The 26,825-nt window shown below is 39.6% G+C and overlaps 1 protein-coding gene across 1 annotated transcript; it reads right to left on the bottom strand.

Annotated features, from left to right (window-relative positions):
- Window positions 1-2,024: 2,024 nt before the first annotated feature.
- LOC119254230 (olfactory receptor 5G3-like) lies at window positions 2,025-26,187 on the bottom strand. The gene is made up of 3 exons (XM_054699180.1): window positions 26,104-26,187; window positions 25,127-25,265; window positions 2,025-2,977 (listed from the first exon to the last, which is right to left on the bottom strand). Exons 1-3 carry the CDS (start codon window positions 26,185-26,187, stop codon window positions 2,025-2,027), a joined length of 1,176 nt encoding a protein of 391 aa, XP_054555155.1.
- Window positions 26,188-26,825: the final 638 nt, after the last annotated feature.

The following is a 26,825-nucleotide window of genomic DNA, read 5'->3' as shown; positions in this document are numbered from 1 at the left end:
GAACAATAATATTCATTGACAATGTTTCCTGAAGACTACGTCAACTCTCCTGCCCTTCTTTATAACATAGTATGCAGATAACTGCATCCCCAAGTACCAGCCCCCGTCCACTACAACAGTTGCTAGAACACGCAGTTGCTAGAACATTGGAGCACTTGGTAAAACACAGGTACTCCAGAGAGTAGGAGATAAATCCCAGGAAGATTCAGGAACTTTCTCCTTTGGGTAAGTTTTTATAGGTTCAGTGGTTGGGGCAGGCTAGAATATACCCTCCCAAGTAGATTTCAGAGGTAGACCTCTGAGGGGGTTGGAGGCAACATCCCCCAGAAGGATTATGTCTTCAGTCTATACAGCAGTTCCCAGGAGTCTGACGGTATTGGGGGGGATGCAGGGCAGGAAGGGGCACTGCAGCAGTCCCAGTGCAGACCTGGCACACAGGCCACAGGATACTGCAGACTCTGAGAGTGAAATGAGTAGCAGTGAAAGGGGAAGCAGGATAGAACTTATGAAAAGTCTGAGAGAAGAAAATGTGAGCCTTGGGTGCAATTCCATCATTGACTTCTAAAGCTTTTGAGAAAAAGCTCCTTCCCCAATACGAGAGGAAACACTGCCCAGGGAGTATCATGCAAATATGCTTCCAGGCCTGCTACAGAGTGCTGGGTCCTCCCAGAGCCTCCATCATAATATATCCTCCTTAATAATAATAATACATCAATAATGGTTCATTAATTGCAATGAATGCAACAATACAATGGAAGCCATAGGGGACACCAGCAGGTTGTATATGGTGCCGCCACACACAATCTTAAGGCAAAATGGGTACACCTAAAAGGAGCCCAACTGTTCAAGACAGCATGAATAAGCTGCACTTCAGGTGTGTATGAATAAAATCTGTCCTTGCCTTCCTCTGAGACCCCTCCCACTGAAGTCATCAATGCTCACAGGTGGGGGTAACCCCTAGTGTCCTTCCTATGCTCACCTGCACTTGAACACACACACACATTCTGCTCACTCTACAGGTCTCACCCTTTTTCCTAATGATTGGTGCTGCTCATCAGTCTTCAATCTATTTTTTTTCTCACATAACAATGACTATGAAATGGTTCCCTCCAATTCCGCCTGTAAGAATCTAATCCTTTTTTGCTGTACAACATTTCATAGAAAAAAAATGTACTTTTCTATAATGAATAGTCCAGTTATTTTATTTTTCTTTGTTATATAAAATGCCAAAAAATATGTCATTTTATGTATTAGCATTTATATTTCTGTAGTCTAGGTTTCCAAAGGAGAGATTTCCAGGTCAAGTACCATATAATTTTATCATTTCAAATGGAAAATGCTAAGTTACTGTACAGAAATAACACAATTCATATTATCAACAGGAAGTAATAAGGAACACAGCCAAACAGGAAACTCACTCTCTTTGGAGACTCAATTTTATCTGTGTTGAAAGACATTGGCATTTTAATTTTATGTCATGTACTTGAGGAATAACAGTATTGAATATTTTTTCTCTACATTTTTGCAATTTGCATTCCTTACTCTGTGAATTGCGTATTCACTTTTTGCCCATCAATCTAATGTTATTCTAAGGACTCTTAGAACTGTTCTTTGAATATTAAGACAGCAGCCCATTGTTTGGCACGTGTGCATAAATAATTTCTCTTTTCTTATTTGTCTCTTAATATTGTTTGTGGTCCTTTGAACTTTCCATTATAATTCTGGTTTTCATGTCTGAACGAAGTAGAACTCACATAATCGTAACTGTATACACTTACCTAACAGTCACCTTTTCTCGTATGTTTTCATATTAATATTTCTCTATCCATCTCTATATTATTTTGAAATCACAACAGAGAAAAAGCAAGCCTCAGGCAGAAAACATGAAGAGCCACTCCATTTTCCAAGTTATTTGTGAAATGATAAAACCAGGTTCACCTGCAGTCTCTGATTTCTTGGCTAGTGTTCTTTTGACAATTTGTTCTGTACCAACACCAATGGAACAACACAAATAGAGTTCTATTTTACCTATCAGAACTTTTCCTTTCAAACTTCCTTCTGAATGCATCTTTTACCTCTTTATTCCTCAAGCTATAGATGAGGGGGTTCAACATGGGGATCACCATGGTATAAAATAGAGAAATCACTTTATTGATATGCAGGGAGGAACTTGAGCCGGGACGAACGTAGATAAAGAAAAGAGTGCCATACAGAATGGACACAGCTGCCAGGTGAGATGAACAGGTGGAGAAAGCTTTCCGCCTCCCATCAGCACTCTGAATCCTCAGGATGGCAACCAGGATGCAAACATAGGACATCAGGATTATCAGACCACTGAGGACTCCTACAGCTCCTGCCAAGATGAAAAGCACCAACTTATTTCTCCCAGTGTCTGCACAGGCTAGGGAAAGCAGTGGAGAAATATCACAGAAAAAGTGGTTGATAATATTTGGACCACAAAAGGGTAAGCCAAAGGTGAGAACCGTATGGGTCATAGTGCTAATAAAGCCCATGACATAAGGTCCTACCACCAGCTGCACACAGACCCTCTGGGACATGATGAGTGTATACAGCAAGGGCTTACAGATGGCCATGTACCGATCATATGCCATGGAAGCCAGGAGGAAGCATTCTGTTGCCACAAAAAGACCAAAAAACCACATCTGTGCAGCACAACCCATGAATGAGATGCCTTTCTTCTCCACAAAGATATCACACAGCATCTTGGGGGCAATGGAAGAGGAGGTACAAATATCTACAAAGGACAAATGGCTAAGAAAAAAGTACATAGGAATGTGGAGTCTGGGACTTATCCATATGAGTGTGATCATCCCCAGGTTCCCCCCCAGAGTGACAAGATAGACAAAGAGAAACACGATGAATAGGACTATCTGTTGATGGAGCTGATCTGTGAGGCCCAAGAAGAGAAACTTAGTCACAGCTGTCTGATTCCTCTCTTCCATTGGTTGATTGTAATCTAAGAGAGAAAAGCCAATGACAGATAATTTTAATTGGAAATATTATAGACAATGACTGAAGTGTTGTTGAAATAGAAGATAATATTTTGAGACATTGGGTCTGGACAGGTCTGCAAAGACCCTATGTAAACAGCTAATTTTTGGGGTTGTTTTCTTCCATAGAAAGAGGAAGCCAACTATGTTATCTAAAACTCCCTCAAGTTACAAAATTATATTTGTAATGAGAATTACTCTCCATATTCATCCTACTGGGTGATGGGATAATGAAACCCACTAAGGATTCCTTTATTGGGAATATGTGAAGACAAATGATATTTAGACCTTAGCATTAGACCCCAGGAAAGGTTAAACAGGGAAGTTCCAGTTCTTACTGAATTATTAGTGCCATCCTAATATTTTTATTAAAATCCCTCAGTTTAATCATCATAATAAATTAGCAAAATGTTATCTCATTCCTCTGATGTTTCCTAAATGAATCTGTTAAAGCAGCATTTATTCTATAGTTACTAATTCTGTTTATTATTCTGTAACAGTTTATGTGATTCTACTTTATGTATTTCAAGTCACATAATATGCCTCCCCAATCATATAATTGTGTGTGCATATTCTCAATTTATTTTATAATAAGAAAATTTATAATCTAATAAGAAAATCATTGATGCGTGTGTATCTGAGCAACAGTCCTGTTAGAGTCTCTCTGTTTCCTTCAATAGCCTTTGGGATAAGATGGAAGAGGAAAATAAAGACAATGAGGGGAAAAAGGAAGGAAAGCTTTCTTCTGGGTAATTTTTCACTTAACGTTTTCTTTGAATAGACAGCCATTTGTCCAGAATGCTCAAAGACAATGATCCTGAATATCTTCTCTATTTGCATAAACTTTAAACAGCAGTTTGGGCTAGCATACTTTTCCTTCTGGTGTATCTTTTCCCCTCAGTAACTTAGTAGTAAAGAGGTACAGAGTAAAAGCAGGAACCTCTGAGTTATGGTAGCTGACATTATCTATTGTCCTGAAAAGTAACAAATAAACTGAAGCACTACTCCTTTCCTGTCTATGACACTCCCTTCTCCCACTTATAAAAGGATGTGAAAGAATAAGATACATAATTGACAAAATGGTTACTCATTTCAAAGATTAGTAGAAACAGATAGTAGTTGTTCATGTTCATAATAGCTACTACAAAGAGAGAGAGAGAGAGAGAGAGAGAGAGAGAGAACAGATTTGCTCTATGACAGATGTGAAGTCAGAAAAGGCACTGGGAATCTAGATTATAAACTGACAGAGAAAGATCTGTGGTAGAAATTACTCCTAAGCACATAATTCCAATAAAGGAATATTATGTCATGGAAGGAATGAAGAGGAATGAGATCAAATGCTCTGGCAAATGCAGGAGAGGAACTTGCCATGAAAATTTATAAAGAAATTAAGGATCTGTCTGTAGCACCAAAGTAATATACATTTTTAAAATGGCTTCCCATATTTATTTTTTGTAGTCAGTTCTGTGAAGCAGAATCCCATATTTTGTTTTATTTTAAGATTTATTTATTTGTTTGTTTGTTTGTTTGTTTGTTTATACAAGCACTGGGTACAGTCTGAAGCACGGGAGGGTGAGAGAATTCACCAGAGCCAGAGTGGGGAACAGAACAGGACAGGCAGACTGACGAAATATACTGCTGAAGGGAGCAGCGGGCGCAGCAGGAGAGGTCTGCGCGCCATGTGGGACCCTCGCCGCCGGCCGGGGATCGAACCGGCACTGCAGAGGCTGCAGGAAGCTTCGCAGCCCAGCGCTCAACTGCTGCACCACCAGGGGAGGCCCAGAATCCCATATTTTATATGAAATCTTGTTAAGGCTTTTACCCTAAAATCTGTCAGACACTATCAATTATAGTAACAATATATATAAACTATCAAATGCATGATATTCTATGCAGGAAACACCCTCAAGAAATCATTTCTTTCTCACTCATTAGTCAAAGAAGAAAAAAAAAAGCAAACTCTTTAAAACTCCTAGGATAAAATCACTATGCAGGATATAAAAAAAAAATCTGGTTTTAAATAACACTTATTGTCACTTCAATTAACACCCTCTTCAAATAAAATAAAAGCAATAGGGTACTCTTTAATTATACAATAATTAATATGGAGAACTAGAAATGTGACATAAATTTTGACTTTGATCTATGATGATTTTATCATCGTGATTACTTGTTTAGTGCTGTGTAGAGTGTAGTTTTGTCAATCACAATTACAGGCTCACATTAGGATCATTGTCCATTGCATAAATGTTTTTTTGTTTATACCCATCAAATTTGCCAGTATAGGTGTTCTGAGTAGGAGGGTAGTACAAATTGCTTCTAGTTTTGGGAGTTTGGGCTCTCTCTTCTTTCTCACTGTCTCTTTCTCCCCTAGAATATAACTTATCTAGTAATCTATAACACAAGAAGGATGGTCTGTATGTCCTTTCTTATCTAACATTCTATGACCATAGAATGAATTTCTTATGGACATTACAGTATCTCCATGTTATTAAGAAAAAACTGGAAATTCACTTCAGAAAAAGCCACAAAAAACACTTGTTCACTCATATAAAGATGTGAACAAAATTTCAAAGTCTGCTCTTTTTAGAGAGCCTGAGATGAAAAGGTTATATTCTTGAAGTTCCCATATTTCAAAAACATCATGTTGTCCAAAATGCAATGTACTCACATCTGTAAGGATATCCTTTCTGCAGCTCCTTTCACTGCTTCAAAGGAAATGATTGCTTCTAGAATAAGAATGGAATGTCTAACTTCCTTCATGGTGGAAACCTTTCTCTAGAGATCCGACTTTCCAGGCACTTGGTGAAGGAGACAATTTCCCATCTTGAATGGCCTCAGAATAAAGAGATACTCTTGGACCTGCATATTGATTCACACACTATACAGATAAGGGACATTTTCTTGGGGGGTTTCAATAAATTAGAGACAGGTCCCCAAAGAACTAAAACCTCATGAGCTTACACTTGAAGGGACAAAATTTAAATGCTCTCAGTGGCATTTGAACCAAGTATTCTGTTTCCAAAGAAAAGATTTCCGAGAGAACAATATAAGGTTGCTTTTTGTTAGTTTTTGGCCCTTGGGGCCCTTCTTGGCAAGAGAGCTCCCTTCTCCATCAGTGGGAAGCAAGACACTGAGCCATCAGCACCAGCTGGGCTGAAGCTGTTTGTAGCCTGAGTTCAGGCACCACGTCCCCTGGGTATAAATCTCAATCCTCAGGTCCCAGGCTGTGTCATTGTGAGCAAGTTTCTAATCTCTGTGCATCATTCTTTCGACCGCTAAATTAAAGAAAACAACAGTTTCTAGCTCACAGATTGTGGAAGGATTTGAAGGAAATGATACATTTACAGTATGTGAAAGAGTATCCAGCACAGAACCAGTGCTTATTAATATCATTAATTGTTATTAGGGGCTACAGCAGAGTAGGGAAAGACAACATGTAGACATAAAAATAAAATAGCAGTTCAAAATAGTATTAGCTTATCTCTAGGCAAAAATAAAACCGTTACTGAACGCCAAAGAAAGGACGGAGCATTGCAAATTAGACTAGATGAGAAAATTTTCAAGGAAGGAATTGGTCTGTAAAGACAAATAAAATCTAGATAAATTAAATGGCAGAGGAAAAATATTCTAAGCAGTGCTAATGAAAAAAACAAAAGCAAGGAAGTGGTAACAGAAGCAAGGAAATTGTTTGGGATGGAAAGGTCACACAAGAGAGAAGAAAGCATAAAGTCTGATGACAGTAGTTGAACTATCTTCATCACAACCTCCTAAAAAATGTATTGCTTATCCCTTCAAGAAAAGCTGAGACCTCATTTTCTCAATCCCTGTGACATTTCATTGGTAGCTCCCTTACATTGATGGATACTTGTTTTATTTTTTAATTTATTTTTAATATTTTTATTCAGTCAATATTGATTTACATCATCATTTGCATTATCAAAGAGTAAGAACCCCCTTCAGGCATTGTTGCCTTGGGGCACCCCCCACCATAGACCCTTGTGTTCTTTTGCCAGTTTCTTCATTTGTAAATGGATATAATTGTTTAGCCTCAGTGACATAATACATTTAAGTATTTAATAAATGTCATACTGTCATCACAATAAGTTTTTGGTTATCGTGTTCAATGTGGGGGTTATTTTGCAATCAAGAAAACCACCATCCAAAGCTATTGGTATATGTCTAAGGTCACAGAGCAAGTTAGTGTCATTGCTGGAACTAGAATCCATGTCTTTTGACTCCTACTTCTGTGCAAAAATAAAAATAGATGATTGATAGATAGATAAATAGGTAGGTAGGTAGAGGTAGGTAGCCAAAAGCCTGCTAAGACCTCAAGACAAGAAGTCATAACTAGATTGATTCCAGATGGAGCCCTGAGGAGCCACTGCAGTAACCTCGCCAATGGCCAGGAAAGACCAACAGGTGGCAGTATATCCACATGCAAAGAGGTCACCACCATTGATTCCAATCTCTTCAAATTCCTTTTCTGTCCCTACTCAGAATCACCACTGATGATCTAAAACTCAGCCATCAATATCCTGAAATACCACGGTACCTCCTTTTTCCTGTGAAGTATCAGATACCTCTAATTATGAATTCTGCTACCAACTCAGAACAGAGTTTCTCACCACCGTTTGCTCCTAAAAACCTTGTTGCTAATTGATTTGCTAAACCAAAACAACCTTTAAAAACTTAAGAAGAGGCCTCCCTGGTGGCACAAGGGGTTAAGTCTCAGAACTATGAAGCTATCAGCAGCTCCCATTAGGGAGCTGACCCACATGGCTCAGCAGACCTCTCCTGTCTCGCCTGCTGCTCCCCTCAGCAGTGTATTTCAGTCAGCCTGCCTGTTCTGTTCCCCACTCTGTCTCTAGGTAATCCTCTCGCCACCCCCTCACCTCTGGCCTACACCCCAGTTTGTGTATGCATAAATAAATAAAATAAATCTAAAAAAAACTTTAGAAGAGATATTGCCTCTAAGATTTATACATTAAACAATTGTAGTGTTTATGACCTAGAAAATATTACATTATGCTTTAAAGGTAGTTCATGGAATAACATTAAGATACCTCATTTATGCCTCCACACACCCTCCCCTCCAAAAAAAAAAAAGGTATTTGAAATAAAGGAAATTAGGATTGCCCATTCTGAAATTAGAACTATAAGTGAGTGAAAAAAAATAATTGAAAAATACACACACACACACACGAAATTCCTTTGGAAAGATCAGTTCTGCTACAGCATACAGAGTTAAGATTAAATTATTGGGCCTCCCCCAGTGGCACAGTGGGTAGAGAGCCGCGCTGTGAAGCAGCCTCTGCAGAGCCGGTTGGATCCAGGCCAGCCGGCAAGGGTCCCACATGGCGTGGCAGAGCTCTCCTGTCTCGCCCGCTGCTCCCCTCAGCTGTGTATTTCAATCAGTCTGCCTGTTCTGTTCCCCACTCTGTCTCTGGTGAATCCCCTTACCCTCCTGTGCATCTGGCCTGTACCCCAGTTCTTGTATAAATAATCTTTAAAAAAAGATTATTGCCTAATCAATCATTAGAAAAGGAGTTGGCTAATAAGGAACCACAAAAAAAATCAAACAAGAAATCTCTAAAAAATGACTAAAGATGGACATTCCTATCAAAATGTACTATCTAGAGTAAGGAGATGGGGGGGTGTCATTCTTCTGGTGCGATGGCTTCCCCCGATGGTTCTAACTATTCAAATTTTATCCAAAATTCCCTTACTGATTTCCAGATCTACCAAGCAAGCTTCACACTAGCATATGGGACCCCATATTCAGACAGGTGGGTTTCTACAGGGAGTCAGAGTCAATGAGGCCCTGATGAGTGTCAACTGCCTATGGAAACTAAATATCTAATAATAAAGCACAAGCTGACATTCTTCTCTCAATTACCCTCTTGTGAGCCTTTGGGGGCTTTGAAGAATCATTTCCTTATGATCTTCTTTGGCTCAAGTCGGAACCCATCAGTTCAATTATCCTTGACACCAAACTCCTGTGCTTGAAAACCTAACTTGTGGACTCAAATTGCCCAAAGTTAATATTTTTCTAAGGTCTTTTGGCAACCATTCAGTTCCCTCTCATGAAGTTTCAAGTCCATGGACTTAACTTTCAAACATCAGCTAATCATTGAACATTCACCTTATTGACAAAGAGGTTTTTGGTTTTTGTCCAATGCAGAGATAAGAATAAATGGTCACTTGCCTTCTTAATAGACTTAACAATGGCTATTAGCTTGTCATACATTTACTTTCCTAGATATAGGGGCAATCAGACAAGTGAGTATCAGAAAGATTGGTGAATGATATTCCAAAAAGAAGCAATATTGCAATATTGCAAAATCTGTTGGAATCACCTTTTATTTTTCCAATTCAGAGGTGACTTATTAATCTTTCACGTCACTGCTCCTTCCTTCCATTTGCCATGACAGTGATTGAGCTGGTTTTACACAGCCTTTTTAGTATATTTGGATGACTGTTAACTTGTGGTCATATAAGATATTTAGCTCAAGAGCACACCAGAGATTATAGAACCCAACTTCTTATTTTACATAGGGAGAAATGAAGGGTTCCACCCATGCAATGTGACTCATAGTCATGTAACTATTTGCTGGCAGAGCTCCCGGCTACCCACAGGGGTCCCTGGTACAGGCTAGAAATGACCTCAATAGAAATAATATTGAGGTTTTATTGGTGGTAGAATGGAGCCCAGCTTAAATTAAATGAGTGTTCACTGACCTTTCCATGTTCCAAAGTGGATTCATGGTCATAAAAATCTACCTAGAAGTTTCCATGAAAGACCCTGATGCCCCATTTGAAAATGCATTCAAATACCTGATCACTTGACTCATCTCCAGTCTCAGAGTGTCTGACATGCCCTGATTAAAACTAAAATAACATTGCTTTAGCTTAAGGTTTTCTCCACCTGTTACATTTAGAATGCAAATATACCTGGGAGATCATTATCAGTCCATCAGTGCTCAGTAACCCTTTAAAGTGGAAGAAGCCCTTTATCTCTAAACAATTATTTGTTAATTTGTTGATTTCTTTGATCCTGTGTTTAATGAAATGAGTGCCTTGTCATATAGGAAACTATGCTACCAGTTGGTAAAATTCATGGAAATAAGACAGGAGTGTTGTTTTCACAGATTTCAGTCTATTGGGGGAGAAAAGGATTTAATAGGATGTGAAATGTCATAGCAGTTTTGTGGAGACATGTCTGCTGATGCGGAAGACTGGAAACCAAATTTATTTAATGGATCAGGTTAGGGTAGATTAGGAAGCTTTCTTGGAACAATCCACAGAGGGTTTGATGGAAGAATCTTGGAAAAACTAGAAGGGAATTCTATTAAGGGGGGATAAGGAGAAAAGGTAACTCAAAGGCTGACTTTGTCAATTGCCCATCTGACTATATTAGGCTAGACCTCAGATTTTTGATACTTGAGCTGAAAATATGTAAAAGTTTTGATTGCTGGTACAAATTGCTTTCTACTCAGATTGCAGGGATTCAACATGGTGAAGTTTGCAGGGGATAAAATGGAAAGGACTTGGAGTCAAGGGTAGAACATGAAGTAGACAGCACCAACAGGGACAGATCCAGAAATGTCTGTCTGTGAATATTTGTTTGTGAGGCCCTTTCCTAAGAACTGTTGATGGACTCAAATCCATTAAAACTGTTGCTTCTTAAAAGATTGACTCATTGCCCTAGAAAGAGGGTTTAATCAGGGTGGACTGCAACTTGGATTCAGATGACAAGTTAGCAATTCAGCTTCTGACTTGAAAAACCACCACAACAAGTCATTCTCTAACCACAAATAGAATAATGCTTAGAAGCGCATAAATAAGCAGGTGAGTTTTTGATTGAGCAATGTATATTTGAGACTTATTAAATAATATTAGGAATTATCCCCATGCCAAAGTCAACTGTTAATTGAATCTAAACATGACTCAGAAACACAGAGAAGCAAATCTCATGCACAATAGAATGGAGAACTAAGGAATGAGACTTGAGGGTGGTCCCAGAAAGAGCTGAGTCACAACTGTGCTGGACACAGAGTAGTGACTGCAGGCTTCCCTTCCCCTCCCAGGGCATTGTAGGAGACCACAGGGAGGTAATCAGAAGCCAGCAATGATTTACACTTACCCTCTGAAGGCAGGGACTAAATCTCAGTATTGTGGAGTTACACATTGCTATTTACTGGCTGCTTTCCTCCTTATTACCTTTCCTATTCAAGCCAAGAGCCTGGTCTTAGAGAAGGAAACTTAATTCTAATTCTAATCAATCTGCTCCTGAACAGAAACTTTCCCCAGTCTCAAGGTTTCTCCACCAGGACCAGTGAGACCTTCAGCCAGGCTCCACCCTACAGCAATTCTGGAATTATCAAAGATGAATTTACACTTGGCTCAAAGGTTAGAGAAGCAAGCTAGGAATATCTCTCTCCAGAGGAACCCACACATTGATCAGGACTAGAATGTGATAAGCAAAAATAGATTAACAACTTTCTCTCCCCTGCTCCCCAGTTCAGTCAAGGCATTTAGTCTTATATATTTAGTGCTGGGTCCTCCTTTCTCTCTCTTACAAAGAGAAAAGTCAGACATGGTATGAATATCAGAATGGAAAATGAAATAGCCTGTATAGGGAGCAGGGGACAGAAAATAGATGTCATGTGAGCCACTCATTATGTCAAAAGCAAAAATTAGACCAGATAAGTACAACAGGAGAAAAAAGATTAGAGAGCGGATGGCAGAAAAGGAAAGGAAAATTCTACTTTCTTAAGTAGAAAACTGAGTAGCTCCTGGAAGTTACACAGGCTAAAAAATGAGAGGACAGATGGATAACGTGCACTTCGAGTCTGAATTTGGTAGGCTTTCAGTAAATGTAAAAAAACACAACTCTTCTGTTTGAAGAGCTGAAAATATTTTAAAAAGAAAAAAGAGAAGATGGTCACAAAGACGTGTGAATGCCTATTAACACATTAAAAAGGTGTTAAAACAAAATCATGTTGGTACAAAAAGGCATCTTGTACCCAGCCAACGCAGCAGGAGACTCTGGACCTTCCTTGTGCTTTGGGATTGTCAGGCCATCCCCAGTGTGTCCTTCCTCCACCTAAACTCTCTCACTATGTTAATTCATGATCAATTTGCAGCTTTTATTCTCCCAGCTGGAAACATCTTGACTGAGAATTACAAGTATAGACGCTATATCATTAACGTGAAATTAATCTTTTACATCAGCAGGGGAATAATGGAAGTTTATAGAAATAAAAGACACATCGTCATTCAAGGGATCATCTGAGTTAAGCACATCATGTTTCATGGTCAGTCCTCAGGTAATCTTGCCAGCCTTAGTCAACACACCTTTTACTTTATATCACAAATTTTTATCACACTCTCAGTCTACATAGAAGGAAAATTTAATTGGTAAGTAAGCAGAGGCATCAACCCATCATTTATGTAGTCTTGTGTTTTATATATATTGTGGACAGTATAACTCACACAAAGGGATAAACCCCATTGAAAAATGGTCCAACAAAGAAGGCAAGTTCTAGTATTGAAGAGGGAATTGAATCTGAGGAAATTGTGGCTCTCAGAAAACAAAAGTTTTGCTTGAATGTGAAAGTGAAATATCAAACTTCGCGATAGTTCCCATCTCCCAGCTTGGGAATACAATTCTATCTGCAGAAACAAGAGAAGAACCTAACAGAACTATTTCAGTAAGTGTTCGACCAGTGAGAAATGATTCATCAAGTGAGAGACGGTAGTGAAAGGGGGAAAGGTTTACTTGTCATGTGAAGATAAACACAGGAAACAAATCCTCCTGGTAGAAAGGTATATCTGGACAAAGCCAGAAACTGCAAATGCACACCCTGAAGTTATAAATGGCAGAGATTCTCCTGACCCTGCCGAGGCAAAGTTAACCACTGAGTCAAGCTTGGTGGGAGAATTTCAAGAACTCGTTTTCCTTGCTTAATATAAATTTAATCAAGGAAAGAAAATCACTGACTTCCTTGCCTTTTTGTGCTTTTATTTTTTTCTTAAACTTATAAGTTGAACAATCTCATTGTAGAGAAGGTAATAAACCAAGATAAATGGCCAACACATATAAAACAAAATGTTTTATTTTAGCACAGAGAAGATACTCAAGGAAAAATGAGATGCTGGGGTAAAGGAGGCAAAGACTAACTTTGGAACTAGGCTGCAGGCTTCATTATTAACTGGATTTGTTCCACCATTAAGAAAACCCCATGACATTAAGAAATAGCACTGGAAACTCACTACAAGCATATTTGCTGTATAAAAAAAGAAAGAAGGAAAGAAAAAGCAGCCTGGATGATATCATGTAGAGTGAATTTTAATGATCTCATTTATTTTAGTGACTTCATAGGTGAATTTAATCATATATTTATAGAAATGTTAATGTCCAAAAGAACCAAACCCCAACTGGAAAATGAAAAACAGGAAGTACTCAGAAAATGAGATATAAACACAGCCTTAAAAATACGAAAAGGCACTCATCCCTCTCCTAAAATAAGAAATGCAAATTATGACTATAATGAAATAAAATTCCTCCTGTATTCAACTGGCAAAAATTCAAAAGTTTAACGCTATGCCAACTGCTGGGGAGACTGTAGAGAAACAGACACTCACTTCTGGCGAGTGAAGAGAAATGTTTCAATATTGGAGTAGCATAATTTGTAATATCTATCAAAATTATAACTGCATTTGCTCTTTGACTCTGACATTCTGCTTCCAAAAGCTTACCTGATCAATAAAACTGCATGTATACACAATGGTTTACATCAGTTTTTTACTGAAGTATTCTTTGTAATGGAAAATATTTTTAAAACTACCCAAGGGTCCATCAATGTGAGAATGGTGGAGTATACTGCAATTAAAAATGAATTAAATTCTCCATGTATTAATCTGGAAAGTTGCCCAGTCTGTATCAATAAAAGCAAAGTGAACAACTGTGAGCATACTTTATATAAGAAGGAGATGGGGGCCTCCTGGTGGCCTAGGGGTTAAGTCTCAGCTCTGTCACCACTATGGCCTGAGTTCTATCCCCGGCCAGGTTGCTGACTCACATGGCACAGCAGACCTCTCTTGTCTTGCCTGCTGTTCCCCTCAGCAGTGTATGTCAGTAGATCCACCTGTTCTGCTCCCTACTCAGTCTCTGGTGAATCCTCTTACCCCCTGCACCTCAGTTCTTCTATGCAAAAATTTAAAAAAAGGAGATGGGAGGTGAACTAACAAATATATTCTTGCTTACAGTTCCATTAGAGTCTTTAAAACTCAAGAAAATAATACAAGCTGTTACTGAAAAGATAGTGGCAGGTGGGAAGAAGTAGATAAGACTAGACAGGAGCAAGCCTCCTCAAGGTGCATGGCACTGACTTGTGATCTACATATATGCCCTATAAAATATATAAAACAAAGCCTTAAAGAGTCACTTGCATTTTTAAAAAGTCACATTTTCCAGTGTTTAATGCAGTTTATGAGGAAAAAACGTTAGAAAGATATATTGCAGAATCTCTTTGTGGAGTCTGATCTTGAAATGATCATCACCCATGAATAGATTTTAAGATGCCTTTAAAACCTTGATACCGAATACAAAGTGTTAAGCCTCTTTGCATGTCTGCGTATTTCTAGAGCAATTGCTTGTAGCTTACATCATATTATTCAAATGACCTCATGATCCAAAACAATGTGATAAGGACCTCCCCTTGTGGCGCAGGTGGTTGAGTGCAGCACTGTGAAGCTGTCCGCAGCCTCTGCAGCGCCAGTTCAATCCCCGCCAGCGGGCGAGGGTCCCACATGGTGCAGCAGACCTCTCCTGTCGTGCCCGCAGCTCCCCTCAGCAGTGTATTTCAGTCAGTCTGTCTGCTCTGTTCCCTGCTCTTTCTCTGGTGAATCCTCTCACCCTCCCGTGCATCTGGCCTGTACCCTGGTTCTTGTATAAATAAATAAATAAATAAATAAATAAATAAATAAATAAATAAATAAATAAAACTTTTTTGTTTTTGAAGATTTATTTATTTATTTATACAAGCACTGGGTACAGTCAGAAGCGTGGGAGGGTGAGAGAATTCACTAGAGCCAGAGTGGGGAGCAGAGCAGGCAGAAGGACCGAATTACACTGCTGAGGGGAGCAGCAGCAGGAGAGGTCTGCACGCCATGTGGGGCCCATGGGACCCTCCTCTGGTGGCCGGGGAGCAGCTGGGGATCGAACTAGTGCTGCAGAGGCTGCTGGCAGCTTCACAACCCAGCACTCAACTGCTGCGCCACTGGGGAGGCCCTAAATAAATCTTTTTTAAAAATGTGATAAGTCATGAATTTGAGGATTCATAAAAGTCCCTAGACTTTTCATGAATTTTTTTATTATTTGCTATAGGTTCACACCTCTTCTGATGTATCTAACCATACGACACCCATCACCAATTACCCATAATCTCCCACCATAGTCCATCATACCCCTCCCCCAATTGTTCCCACTACCCTTCCCCTTCTGGTAGCCTCAATTCTATAGTCAGATTTCTAGAATTAGTTTTTGGTTTAGTTTTTTCTGTTTCTTTGTTTCCTTTCTTTGTTTTTTTTTTATATTTTACTTGTTTTATATTCCTCTTTACCATCCACTGAAATCATCCAGTATTTGTCTCACTTCTTCTGACTTATTCTTCCTGAATATTATGATACTATGTGACTTGGTGGTTATCAATATGTGTTCAGGATTCAGGAGGCCTGGGATCCTCACTTCCTCACTTCCTAGTTACATGTTCTGGGCAATTTTATTCAAACTTTCTGGCCTCTATTTCCAAATTGCAGCAACAAGAAAATAGTAATATCTATTTCAGATGATATCACATGAATTAAATTAAATAATGCATTAAAGTGCTTAGCAAAATGGCACACACTATGTAACTGAAAAATAAAGCCTACTGTTACCATTGAACCTGGGTATCAGCACTGTGATTACCCAGCAGGTGCCAGCCCTCACTGACACCTACTTTGTGACTTTGAGCTCTGTAGGGAGCTAACACCCATATGACTCAGGAGGATTCAGCATCTATAGAACCTAGCAGGGAGCTGGTACCTATAGAGCCCAGCGGGGAGCCAGTGAACTTTAGAGTTCAGCAGAGAACCAGAGCCTATAGAGCTCCAAAGAGAGCCAGCACATACAGAGCTCGGCAAGGACCAGAAAATATAGGAATCAGCAGGGATTAAGCATCTGCAGGGATCAGCAGGGAATCAGCACCTATAGGGCTCTGCTTGTCAGTCTCATTAATTCAGTCTATATCTGTATAGAAGGAAAGGAAGTAGCCAACCAAATAATGAACACCTGAAATTTGGCTATTGTGGGACCAAGAATTAGCCAAACAAGCTGGTGACAAAAGGCACAGTGGTTGGAAAATAACTCATCTCTCTACCTCATCTTGCTAAAGCACACGTGCTCGTGCACACACACATACACACACATCTATGTACATGTAATGTTGGATAAGCATAATACCATATACATTTTCAATTAAGCATGTAGCTTCCCTCACATAGGTGCCACCTTGCTTGGGCATGAGGGCCAAGGGAATCCAAAGCAAGAAAATGTGAATTAGAGAGAATTTAACTCACACCACTGTGTGTGTGTGTGTGTGTGTGTTTGTGTATATATACATATATAATATTATAAATATATTTAAAGGTATAACTCCCTTAATATCACTCTAAATATTTCTCTATAAAATCGGAAAGCCAAAACTTAAAAAGAATATCTATTTGCATGAAAGAAAAAATACATATGGCTTTATTTTCTCTTCTGTTCCATCTTCAAGGTGAAATCAAGTTCAAATATATTATTTCTCTTAAGCAGGGAAAAAGGGAAACTGACATTGAGCTTTCTCTACAGAGACTTTTCAGAGGGAGTTGATAATTAGGCTCCCTCTCTCTGATAAGATATGCAGACTAATTATAAGCAATTATCTGACACCCAGGTACAAGCTGCTGTAGAATGCTTCCACTCCAAGCCTGCATCCTAGCAAGGGCACAGATCTTTGGTTTTGGTCTGTTCTGGGAAAAAATCAGTGTGAGATGGTGATGAGGCTGGAAGAACACCAGGAGTCTAATTAAATAGGAAAGATCAGTCCAGGGAGCAGGACACTGGTTTTTCTTTTAGAAGTTTTTAAATTCTATTGAATTCTTACTTCAAATGTAATCCATGTAAGCTAAGTGTAGCTATTAAGTTCAAACAAACACATTCCTACTTGTTAGTATTTGGGCACCTGAAGTGGAGAGACATGACCCATTTCTCTTGAAATGCAGCCCATGATAATGTTTTTTTAAAAAAAATAAACATCAAGCCCAAAATGGGGTCCTTCATGCTGGACCCCACTAAGACTTAACACCTTAATCTAATTCCAGTTTCAGCCACTCCCAAAAGTGGAATTTTAAAGTAATCAATCTTACACACACACACACACACACACACACACACACACACACACACACACACCAAGGAGGTGACTCTACCCAAAAATAACCTCTTTTTTCTGTTGCTAATAACCTTCTCCCACTCCCTTTCTGACTATAAAGACCTTTCACTTGGCAGAGATGGGAAGGTACCCTGTTCACAAATCATTTAATAAGTCCCAATAGCTCTCTAAATCTACTTGGGTGAATTTTGTTTCTTAGCAATAGAAATAGCTAACATCAACTGAGCCTCTTCTATAGACATCCTGTGGTAGGAACATTTATTCAAAAAACTAGTCTTAGACATGACTGGCTTGGGATTCAACTGTGATCAAGACAGACAATGTGTTCTTCTCCTGATCTTTGTAGTGAGACACAAAATATGAAATAAGTTAAAAAGAATAAAAGAGAAGTTTAGTAAATAATAATGAAGGAAACAAATAAAGAAATGGACCAGAAGATAATAAATTTAGTAGGGACTATATTATCTAGGGTGGCCAAAGAAGGGTTTTCTCAGAAAGAAGTTGACATTAGGATGGGGTTTTTGATAACCAGACACAGGAGTTCTCCAAAACCCTAAAGCTAGTACATTCTACACAGAAGGTGCAGTGTGTAAGTGACCTTCATGGGGGATTAGGGAGGAAGAGAAGACACCATACCTGTTATAGTAATCTGCATGTACATGCCTAGCACAGATGCATGTACACACTACATGACTAATGATCTGTTTTCTTTAAACTGAAACCCTTGCTCTGAACTGAGAGCCCTGATGATGCTTGAGTGAGTGCTGGACTTGGATGCCATCAGAAATTAACCAGGATCAGTAGACTAGGGTGTACGATGCTCAAGATAATGAGGAGGCTGATAATAAATTCTGGGGGCCAGATGTGCTGAGTACCAGGACCATCAACAGTGATGGGCTAGTCTGAAGGGCTCTTTGCTTATGACTGTCTTTGTGTAACTCATTATAAAAAGGCCAGTTTGAGATGAGGTGGAAGAATGGTCTCTTCAGGGTGCTATGCCCACTATTCTCTCAGATCAATGGCCAGTGATCTGAAAAATAAAAGTGCTTATAGGTTCAATTCCTGTCTCTGATTACTGGCTTTTGGTGGGGACAGACAGCAGGACCCAGGTCTATTCCCAGTAACAGCCTGAGTCAAAATGACTTGATTTGTGCAAACAACTAAAACTCGACTTAAGCAGACGCTGTTTCCCAGCATTTTATAAATGAGAAATTTGAGACTCATGAAGGTGAGCTCCTTGCCTAAAGTTACTTTACAACTAGGCACCACTACTGGGAATTGTTTTAATTTTATTTCTAGTTTTCAATAGTTTAATTCCTTATATTTCATCATAGCAATATAAAAAAAAATTCCCAAGACTCGCATCCCCTTTTCCCTGTTCACACACTCCCTCCCTCATCCCCACTCCCTACTGCTAACTCAAAGGTCTGGTTCTTGGGTATCATTCAAATATTTATATAAATGCAAATACAAAATTTCATATTCATATCCCCTTTCCTTAGCCAAATGCAAAATGCTACATAAAATGCACTGCATTTTCCTGTTTTGTTAAAAAAAAAGTAAAGAACAGGCCCAAACTGCAGTTCTTCATGATGGGGGTAAAGGGGGCAGGTTTAATACATAATATCATTGAAGTTCCAGCCTCTCCCTAAAACGTGATCCTGAGCCCACCAACCTGGAGTCTCCCAATCAGCACAGTGACATCATCGGCCGAATAAGACCCTGGCTTCCTTCTGAGGAAGGTTTTTTTTTTTTTAACTCCAAAATCCATGGTCTTTATTTTTAATGTTATCATGAGAATAATGTCCTATTTATAGAAAATACAATAATAAAGATTATCCATATACTCAGATTTTCCAATTTTCAACTTCTTGTAACTTTAGTTTTCCCCTTGTCCTTCATTCCACCACCCTTCCTTGCTTCTTCCCATTTCCTTGCATGTATATGTTTCTCTGAATCAATTTCTATACTTCTGTGTTATTATCCTAAAAAAAAAAAAAAAACAAGTGTGTTGGGCCTCCCCTGGTGGCGCAGCGGTTGAGCGCTGGGCTGCGAGGCTGCCCGCAACTACTGCAGCGCCAGCGAGGGTCCCACAAAAAAAAAAAAAAAAAAAAAAAAAAAAAAAAAAAAAACAAGTGTATTCTTCTGCACAACCACAGTATATCAATCAAATTCAGTAAATTAATCATTGACATGAAATTATTTTATATGCATAGTTCCCATAGAACTTTTCACCAACTATCTCAGTAATATCGTTCATAGGGAAGAAATCATTTCTTCTGTTGGACCAAGATTATATGTTGCATTTAATTGTCATATCTCTCCTTCAATCTGGAATCTTTCATTATCTTTTGTGACTTGACACTTTCACAAGTACGTTTTATAAAATGTTTCTCAATTTAGGTTTGTGTGATAAATTGGCTTTATACTCCTACAAGAAGCTCGGGGACAATCCTAGGCTTATTAGCCCAGGAGCTTTAGGTATCTATTATTTTGTAGACCAGCATCTTTGCACTTGTTCAGATGACCAGGATACTGGTGCCAGTAAGGAGTGATGGGTAGGAACCAGGGAAATATGGCACCAAAAGTTCATCTCCAGTGAGTATCGAGGGTTTGAACTTCCTCTTGGGCTACAGGCATTCGAATTGTGTAGTGATGATCCACCACAGTCCCTTCCCTAGGCCAACTTCTTGGGCAAAACTTCAACAATCTCATGCCAGTCTCTACCTCTATGATGTGGTTGAGCAATAGATGTAATGTGGGAGACTGTAGACAGTCATTGAGATAAGGCACATACTGAAAATTGTTCTCTTGACTTTTTGAGTATAGAGACTTACCCTGGGGCAGTTGTACTTACTGTTAAGATCCAGGTGCTTCAAACTCTTGTTAAATGAGAGCATTCCAAGGGCCTCCCTGGTGGCGCAAGTGGTGAAGTTTCAGCACGATGAAACTATCCACAGTCACTGCAACACGAGTTTAATCCCTGGCCAGGGGGTGACCCACATGGCACAGCAGACCTCTCTTGTCTTGCCCACTGCTCCCCTCAGCAGTTTATTTCAGTCAATCAGCCTGTTCTGCTCCCCACTCTGTCTCTGGTGAATCCCCTCACCCCCTGCACCTCTGGCCTTCACTCTAGTTCTTGTATGCATAAATAAATAAATCTTTTTTAAAAAATGAGAGCTTTCTGTTGTCTCAGTTTGTGACCCTGAGTGGGGGTAAGGCGTGGCCAAATATCATACCACAGATTGCAACTAATTTCCTCTTCTGTGAGGAGATACTGATGATCTTATCTGGCTCTCCCCATCAGTTCTGGATCCAAGAGTTCTAGTTTGGGAACCACAAGCTCAAACTGATACTCACTACCTTACTCCCTTCTTCCTGTTGTTCTCAGCAGTGCTCCCTCTGCCCTGCATGTCAACTCTTCTCCAGGATACTCCCCAGTTTTTTAAGTCCCTGATGTTGGCATGTGCCCCTGTGTTAACAGTAGAGAAGCCCCCTGCACAGCCAACCCTCCCTCCTGTGTACTGCCTGGGTATCAATCTAAACACCCTTTTAATTACAGTTTCTCCTTCCCCTTTCCACCATGCCCCATGCTCATTGCTCTTGGTGGGTGTGATAGTCATCTGTGTATCTTTCAGGGTCATTGTCTTTGTTGAGGTGTAATTTGGTTGCAGGTATGTGGAGGCAAGCCCAGTATCCCCACTCTGCCATCATCCTGCTGGATTCCTTCTGTTTTCATTAACTTGTGTCCTCTGCCCATGCTATGAAACAAAGAGAGATCTGAAAAAGTTTCATGTAGTGATAAATTCTCCATTTGCTGTAACAGAAGCTGAGAAGGGAAAAATGATTTCTTTGCATCTATAATAATTTGACCAACTGGAGCTTCTTGCTTGAAATAATGCTTCTTGGTATCTCAACAAGAATTAAGGGACAGTGCATATGACTGCAATGAAAAGACTATTCAATGTCAACCACCTCTCTCCTCCATTCCTACCTCCCACACCCCTTTTCAAGTTTCATTATCTCTCACCTTAAACATTACAGAAGCCTATTTGTTCACTCCACCCCCATTCTTTCCCATTTCAACATCTTCCAAATAAATCACTTACTAAAACACTCTCCTTCATGTAGTTTGAGGCTCTCCTACCAAATAATACTGCTAAAATCCTAGAATGTACAAAAATGTTACGATCTAATCACTAAAACTTGGCATTCAAAGTTTTCACAACAATGGCATTATAATTCTTATTGTGCCCAAATTCCTGACCCAAAATTCATCATTCTCATACTGTCCTCTCTATTTTTATGAATGTAGACCTTTGTTCATCCCTTTATTTTTGTCCACATGTTCTCCCCAGACCTGTGTCATTGGGGAGCTTTTTCATATTTCACAGTCTAAGTCCCTGGCATCTCATTTATGAAGTTTTCTTGATCATATCAAGCAAACAAGAATTCTTCCAGCTTTAATGCTCTACACTGGATTGGTTATACCACTTTCAAGATTATGTTAAGACGCTGCCTTGTGTCATCACTATTTGTGAAATTATTTTGTTCACATGTTCTACAGACTGTGATTTCTCTGAGGGACCAGCTAATCTTTTGATCTTTATATCAGGGTCTGGAGCAGTGACTGAGGCACAGTGAGTATGCAGTACCGTATCTGATGAAAGGACAGGGCTGAAGGATTCACGGCATTCTGCTCCTCCTCATTAGAACTGGCCCATGGAGACTAGATCAGAAATTGAACAGCTACTAACTTGTGAAATATCCAAAATGGAAGATCGTTAGAAAGCAGCTTGTCAGTGAAGACGTTTAATAAAAGGAATCAGAGGTGAATGACACTGTGCCAAGCAGCAGGGCTTCAGCTGCAACTGTATCTGAATCTGGGTCTGGCACTTTCCCATTGTCTGGCTGCCTAATGTTGGGTGGATTCCTGTCTTCCCTGGATCTCACCAGCAAAATGAAACTGAGGGTCTGCTGGGAAGATATGCTTGAGAAATCGCAGTGAGTATTTGGGAACACAGTAGTCATGCAGCAAAAAGCAAAACAACAACAAGGGGGATCAGAAAATCAAAGACAAAGCTGAGTAGTTACCAAGGAGCGTCAGCCGGCAGTCATAAAACCCCCACTTGCAGCAGCCAACACCTCTTAGAAAACCGAGGTTTGGGTCTCTGTCTTGTCACCTGAAGAGTTTGCTGGGCCTTCATAAAGCACCCGTCCCCTTTCAAGAGAATTTTTTTTGCAGGTGGTGTCATTATCATCAGAGCTAAAGATGATGCAAATGACACGAGAGTGTAAATAGCACTTCCAAAAAAAACATAATTGCACCTGGAAGGAAAGACCTAAGGGCACTTCTAATTGGGGTGGGAGAGAACAATCAGGGATGACACTGAAATGAGTCACGAGACCTGGCATGGCTAAGGTGAGACAGGAACTGGGGCTGGGAGGGGGCTACTTCAGCTGAGACTCACACCCATGCTTGATGTCCCTCCATCACAGAAGCTGTGGGACTGAGTGGAATGTGGATGTCTCTGGGTCTTCGTTGCCCATTGATTCATTTATTCACTTCGTAATCAAATATAGAGCACTAGTTAGTACCAGGAATAAGAAATGCACAAGTGAAAAAGGCACGATTCCTACCCTCTGATAACTGATGGTCTAACAGAGGGAAAATAACAATAGCGATGTAAACAACATGTAACAAGAGCTATAATCACATGGTGCCTGAGGGGCAGTGAGAACACAAGGGACCTACAATTCTATCCAGGTAGATCAGGAAAAAATAGAAGTGCAGCTTAAATTGAGTTTGGAAGAAAAAGCAGGAGTCCTCTGGGCCTGCAGGATGGCGTGCCCAAGCTATAGGATGGTAGATGCTCTTCATGAACCACAAATATTCTAGTGGAGAAGTCCAGAAAAGGCCCAGAAAAGGGCCAAAAGGGTAGCAGATGGTAAACCAATGCGGGGAAGAAGTGGGCAGAGATCACAGTCTCCCTCCCTTTTGTCATCTAAGAATGCCTAATAGGATGTTTGGCACTCAGGAGATGTGTGATTTTATTAAACCTCATGGTATCCATAGACTTAATCTCTGTCTGTGTAGAGTAGAACCAGAAGAATTCTACTGAATTGGTCAGATAAAAAGACTGAAGAACTTTTCACATCTGGGAAATCAGAATTGGCTTCCTTTTATCTAAGAGCTGAAGGGAACCTCAGATATTATCTCATGTGGTGCTTCTTGACATCCTCAACTGCTCTATGAAAAAAATGTTGCTTTCATTTGACTTGTAAAAATATTAAGTACATTAGGATGACCACCATATTATCAAGTTCTGGCATACAGTGTATGTCTGTGGTTTTGACCAGTTCAACAACAACTGATCAGTCTTTTGACCCTACATTATTATTTCTTGAGTCCCTAAGTCCTTGAATCTGAGAACAATTTTATCAGGTCCAATGTCTCAATGGAACATGAAGACATAAACATCCAGGAGGGGCAAATGGTTAGGTAATGCATCCAGGTAATCAGTAGTGAGGACCAGAACCCCAGAACAATATTTGCTTTATCAATTTATCCATGACCTCTCTGTATAGGCAGCCACCAAGGTCTCTAACTACAGATCCAAACTTATGATTTACAATGCTACAATTACCTTTGTGGTCAGAACTTCAGCTTCCAGTTTGCCTTGGTCTAGGTCTGTTATCCACATCTCAGAAAAGCAAGCAGATAGTGTCAGGGTAAATGATTCTAGTTTACTACAGTAAATATAGCTCTTTTAAAAACCCATACTCTCTTACCCTCTAATATTACAGAATTCACAACTTCACACAGATAGAAGGGACTTCTCTTACATTCTGTTGAGATGATACCATAAAACACATGACCCTAAAGAAAGCATTATGTTTTTGTTCAGGGAAGAAAGGCAGTGATTGTCTTCCTATCAGAAAATTTTAAAAGCAGAGCAATCAATTTGTGCTGTGGTTTAGATGTATATCTGATACTGAATAAGTAGTTGCTAAATAAGTGACCCATTGATAATACTGAAACATCCATTTAATGCAATGAACAGTCTAGCTTCAAGCAGGGAGGTGAGGGAACCAGGGAGCTAAGTGAATACCTTGGGGGGCTTTGGGAAAGTGCAGATGCTGAAACCCCACCCCAGACTAATTGATTCAGAATATCCACAGGTTGAAAATACCCAGAATTCAATGCAAAATTTCTCCAGATAACTCTGATAATTATCTATTCTACTCTTGCCATATTTTTTACAGCAAAAAATTCTAAGTTGAAATGATGGAATCAGCTCTGGCAGTCAATTATAATCCTACATGAGACATAGGACCTTCCAGACTCAAAGTAATTGCGACCATCTGTCCTTTTCCTTCATCTAGCTACCTCCTCTGCTCAGGGCCCTACTTATCCATTCACTGAACAAATGATTATTAAATACTTGCTGTTCTAGACCTAAGGATAAGATAGTGAACAATATAAATGACTGTTTTCTCATGGAGCCTGTGGATCTTGGTCACTGGAGTAGCGTAAGTGTTCTAGCAAGGAAATTTTCTGAATCTATAAACTTGACTTTTTCCCCTATATCTCTGTACTTTTCCTACTTCCTACAGGCGAGTCTTGCCTACCTTGTCCAAATGTTGGGTAGTTATCATTGTCAACAGCTTTTACATTAACATCTCCTCCATTCACCAGAATAGCCTTTCCCAAAAGAAATTTGCTGGTGCAGCTTGGGTTGGGTAGCTCTCCTGGTTCCACCACTGTGGCCTAGAGGAAAGGGATCACATGACAGGGATATGATTGCCCCGATGAAACTATGACATCAAAGAGAGGTAGGGATGATGCATTAGACAGAGATGAGAGACAACTGATTCATTTAAATCACACTTCTCTGAGGGCCAAGCATGCACCCCTTCACCAGTGGTATGCTGTCTATTCAGACACTCAGAGCCCTGTTCTGCTTAGTTTCAATGTTAGTTCTTTTCTGATAGTTAAGATGTTGTAGTCATCCTTTCATTCATAAAACATTTACTAGGCATTGAGACATTATTAGGCACAAGTCCTGAGGATAAGAATAAAAAGACACAACATTATTCTCTTGGAGCTCAGAGTTTAGTGAGGACAGTGAGCATAAGACACATGATGGAGACATGTACCAATTACCAACAGACTCAAAGGACTCTTCATAGATTTCCTTAAATGGCTCTTAATGAGTTTCTCAGGCCAGAAAGAAAAAGGAGGCTCCCAAATAAAGTGTGTTATAAAAACAAAGTTAAGGACAGTGTAGCAGGAGGAAGTCACATGGTTGAGAGGTGAGGTAGTTACTGGGTTTGGTGATTAGTCACTGAGTGATTTCCCAGCCATACCACTTAAGAGCTGTGTAAACTTGGGCAAGTCACTAAAATTTTCTGCACTTATAAAATTGTTGTGAGGATTAACTTTTCTCATGCAGGTAAAGTGTTTAGAATAGTGTTGGCACACCTTGGGTGTTTAGCAAATGTTTTATTATCATTGTCATCATCATCATCATTTCAAACAAATGTGCTACTCCTGGATGTATTTATTTTACACGTGAGAGGAGCGCCCATTTTGCTTGCTGTCACACCATGGAGGTTCTGATTTGGACTTGGTCCACGGTACAAAGAAGTAAGTTTCCGAGATCACGGGCATTAGGTTGTGGACAGGTCATGGAGGATCTCACTGGATTAGCAGAGGATATTCGGGTGTAATCTCATGTCCCACAAAACCATATGCTGCGTTTGCATAGTTGTATACTGTGATCATGAGGTGCCAATTCCACTTTTTTTGGTAAAAGAATATTCCAAAAGAATATTCCAAAGTATGAGTCAATCCTGAAAATCACAACTCTAAAATGTCAATTGTAGAACATCCCTTACATATTCTTATGACTTCAACTCAAGGAATGAGAGCAGTACATCCTTGGGATTTGATAGGAACTGCAGAATTCTTTCTATTCCTTCCTCTCCTTTCTGCCTCTCTTCAATCAATTATCAACAATGAGGAAAATATATTTTGACCCAGAAAATCCATCAGAGAGCCACATTCTTTGCTAACTCTAATCACATTTTCTCCTGACTTGACCAAGGACTCCAACCTTCTCAAGCTTGTTTCTTCAGTACAAATAATGGTCTTCCTGCTGGCCAAACACTGTACATGTAGTCAGGAATGCAGATATGAAAGTGTAATAGCAAATGTAATAGTAAAATCAGATGATTAAAGATAGAAACTTTCAATGTAGTAGAAACCAGCACAAAACTGGCAAAAGAAGACATTCAGCAAGTGCAGGTTCAACTGACATTAAGTCTA

Source organism: Talpa occidentalis, unplaced genomic scaffold, assembly GCF_014898055.3.
Source record: "Talpa occidentalis isolate TD23 unplaced genomic scaffold, MPIMG_talOcc4v2.1 talOcc4.3, whole genome shotgun sequence".
NCBI lineage: Eukaryota > Metazoa > Chordata > Mammalia > Eulipotyphla > Talpidae > Talpa > Talpa occidentalis.
Note: the sequence above shows the minus strand (reverse complement) of the source record. Positions and strands in the feature narration are given on the sequence as shown.

Coding starts and splice junctions, on each gene's coding strand:
- LOC119254230 (XM_054699180.1), bottom strand. CDS start 26,187: ATGACCTGTCCACAACCTAATGCCCGTGATCTCGGAAACTTACTTCTT. Junction 25,266..26,103: donor TCCAAATCAGAACCTCCATG/GTGTGACAGCAA, acceptor CCTTTCCTCTAG/GCCACAGTGGTGGAACCAGG. Junction 2,978..25,126: donor CTACCCAACATTTGGACAAG/GTAGGCAAGACT, acceptor TTTCTCTCTTAG/ATTACAATCAACCAATGGAA.